The sequence below is a fragment of the Buceros rhinoceros genome, unplaced genomic scaffold, assembly GCF_000710305.1.
Source record: "Buceros rhinoceros silvestris isolate BGI_N320 unplaced genomic scaffold, ASM71030v1 scaffold10658, whole genome shotgun sequence".
Classification (NCBI taxonomy): domain Eukaryota; kingdom Metazoa; phylum Chordata; class Aves; order Bucerotiformes; family Bucerotidae; genus Buceros; species Buceros rhinoceros.
The window spans coordinates 19,281-22,447 of record NW_010425104.1 but is presented as its reverse complement, the minus strand read 5'-3'; the positions used below and the strand labels follow the sequence as shown (position 1 = coordinate 22,447).

At 48.2% G+C, this 3,167-nt stretch overlaps 1 protein-coding gene across 1 annotated transcript in view; it reads right to left on the bottom strand.

Annotated features, from left to right (window-relative positions):
* The window catches only part of HIVEP3 (human immunodeficiency virus type I enhancer binding protein 3), a 9,542-nt gene that overhangs the window by 2,745 nt on the left and 3,630 nt on the right, over nt 1–3,167 (bottom strand). The window contains exon 2 of the mRNA XM_010141024.1: nt 1,564–3,159. Coding sequence (XP_010139326.1) covers nt 1,564–3,159 — 1,596 coding nt within the window. The remainder of the gene's footprint in view (nt 1–1,563; nt 3,160–3,167) is intronic.

Below are 3,167 nucleotides of genomic sequence, written 5' to 3'. Positions count from 1 at the left end.
CAGGAATTTCTCTTAGATTCAGGCAACATCATCTTCCAGGTGAATTTGGCAGGACAAACTGTACCCTGAAGATGGTAATTTCCACCACCAGACAGCTCAGAGGGTTTGGTCTCCAAGGGTTTGGAGTCTACTGAGCACGAGTGTGCAGTGAGCTGAGTGTTTGGAATGCAATGGGCTGAACCTCCCCTCTTTAGAGCTCAACCTTTATCTCCAGGGTACGAGGGTCTTGTGTTTCGGAAGCACACGCACGGTGTGTGGTTTAGCACCAGCTCAAAGAGCAAAGCTCGGAGGATCCCAGGCACTTCTATCAGAGAGTGGAATCAAGGGTAAGACACTGTTCAGATCAAATCCTTTGAAAAAGGTGCATAAACATGAAGCCTTAGTGCAGTTACTGCACTGCACAGGTCATGATCGGCCCCTCCAGCCCTAAAAATTCTGCCTTCTGCATTTGTGCAGAAGAATGATGGAAATGCTGAATAGAAAAGAGTTATTGAATCAAAGTGACTCTACTGTGTATTTTAAGACATATTTATAAGCAGCAGCTGCAGCAGCAATTATGATAAATTTAATATGCAGAGTTCATTTCATGAGACAGAAATAAAATGAATTATCCATCAATATAAATTGACTGGAGATGAATATCAAATTGCAAAATCTTTAGAGTAATTCTGTTTGCTAATCTACACGAACATGACCTGGATTACAGGGATCTGTACAGTTCAGCACTAACCAAGCAGGGGAAAGTCCGGCCTCAAAACGAGATCTGTAACACCAGGCAGCTACCAGGAGCGTCAGAGACCTCTGTGCCCGTACGGCCAACACCTCTGGTGAGCTCTGCCCCTGGGAAGCTGATTGCCTTGCTCCCCTTAACCCTAAAGAGTAGCTGTGAGATACCCTTAGATCCTCGGACGAGCAAGGATACAGCTACGGACACGAACTCAAGGACCCAGTGACACAGGTGTTGTCACATGGCTCCATGTTTGACCTACTGCCACGATTTATCAATGTCACTGCGTGCCTTTACGCTTCTTTGGGGGCCTAAAGCCACTTGCAAATCTCCCTTTAATATTGTTTACGTACTTTTAAGCAGGTCTCTCCACGTTCATTACTGTGTGATTGGTAGATGCACAACCAGAGAGAATCCCATCACCCTGAGGTAATCCCTTTTCATGTCTAACACGCAAAATGTAGGGAATTATAACAGCAGCTCTAAATAAAAAAGTTATAAAGCTATTTGCAATAGCGAGACAAATGCAAATCAGGTCTAATCCTTCGTGCTCAAGCAGTGGCAGTTCTCGGGGCGGTGGTGATTCCTATATGCTTTTTTGATTACAAGGCAAGGAGAAACCGGAGAACAGAAATATGGCACATTGCCCTTCTTTCTTTTTATTACACTGAGTTTTACCTTCTTCATTCTAAAAGTTTTACCGCGAACAAGTGCTTACCAAACCAGAAGAGGGGTGAATAAACCCCTATCAAACTAAGGATAGCAATTCCCCATCCCTCATCCCCCTGTTCCCACGTATCCAAATGGATGAGGAGAAATAGATAGGATTGCATTACCTCTGTCATTTTTGGCTTCCTGGAGCTGGATGGGACAAGCCTGCCTGCCTCTGGACGTGGAGCAGTAGCCATGGTGTAGGTTTCCTTGCTCACCTTCTGCTTGGACCTCAGGAGGGACAGGGCTGCTTTAGTAGATATACCGGGAAGGTTGGGATTATACAAGCTGATGCACCAGCTGGCGTACACCGACGAGCGTCGATCAACTTGCTGGATGTGATTTGGCTTTATGTAGTTTAAATAGCACCAACTGACATTAGTGGTTGTGTGGAGACTGGGGAACTGAAGTACCTTCTTCGTATCTGTACCTTCTCGAGACTTCATTGCACTATGAGGGACCTCAGACAGAGGTGCAGGGCTTGAAGGGTTTGGTGGAGACTGCTCCACCAGTTCTTTGGAGTCTTCTTTCTTCACAGGTTGCAAAGGTGCCTTGCTGAGGAACTGCTTGCCTGCTGGCTGCTTGTACTCCTCCAATGCCTCAATACTTGGAGAACCTGAATGAGACTCAGCTTGCTGCAAAGTACTTGGGATTTCCTTTGGCTCTGACTGCTCTAAGGACAAACTAGGTGGTGTTTCAACCTCAACCCTGCCTTGGCTTTCTGCAAGAAAATGAGATTTATCCTGCTGTTTCCCTTCCTCTATTGCACTGGGCGGCTTCACCACTTCCAACTTCTCTTCTGTTTCAGACACTTCCTCCTCTTTCACTCTCTTCTGCTGTTGTGTTTCCATTGTGAGCTCCAAACTACCAGCTGGAGAGAGCATCCTTTTGCTTCCACCAACTGTTGATGGGCCTCCTTCCAGCCCAAGGACGCTATCTGATGGGGAGGTGAGTGGCATGTAGCCTTTTCGCTCTGGTAAGGGTAAGGGCACTCTCAGATAGGGGCTCTGGAAAATGCTTCTTTGATCCTCTGTGATCACCTGTGCCAGGTCGAAACCTAGTCCATGAACATCAGTGCTACAGACCAGGGTACCCTTGGGCTGGCAATCATCAAATTTGGGGAGAACAATAGAAGAGGAACTGCACTGGGACTGGGTGACCAGGATCTGGGAGAGAGTCGTGTACATCGCACTCCCATAGGACGGCATGTTGGTCTGTATGCGCACGGGGACAACGAGTGACACCATTGGGTCTGACCGCGTAGGAATGACAAGCTGAGGTGCGGATACAGACACTGAAGGGCTTGTTGTGCGGGTCAGGGAATGCAACCTACTGTCTGAGCCGTATTCTGAGCACAGGGAGAGACTGGAGGTTCCTGCTGGAGGGAATAAACTGGTTTTGATCGGTGGTAAATGTCCACCAGCTTCACCTGGCAACTGGAGAGCAAACTGAGACTGAAGAGGCAGAAAAAAGGCTGAAGGGATGGGTGAAGAGACAGGGTAATGCACCGGCAGGAATGATGGATGCTGCCTGAGCGACACCTCGGCAGGGTGAGACATTAAAGGAGGAGTGATATGAAGTGGGCCTGGGTGGATGAGCGTTTGTGAGAGAGGCAGCGGTGGGCTCTGAAATATGGAGGGAGGGATCTGAGGCATGGTGAACTGAGCAGAGAGGATGTCAGACATCGTGTGCGTGGCAAAGAGCTCTGCTGACTGCCCTGGCTGCGGCA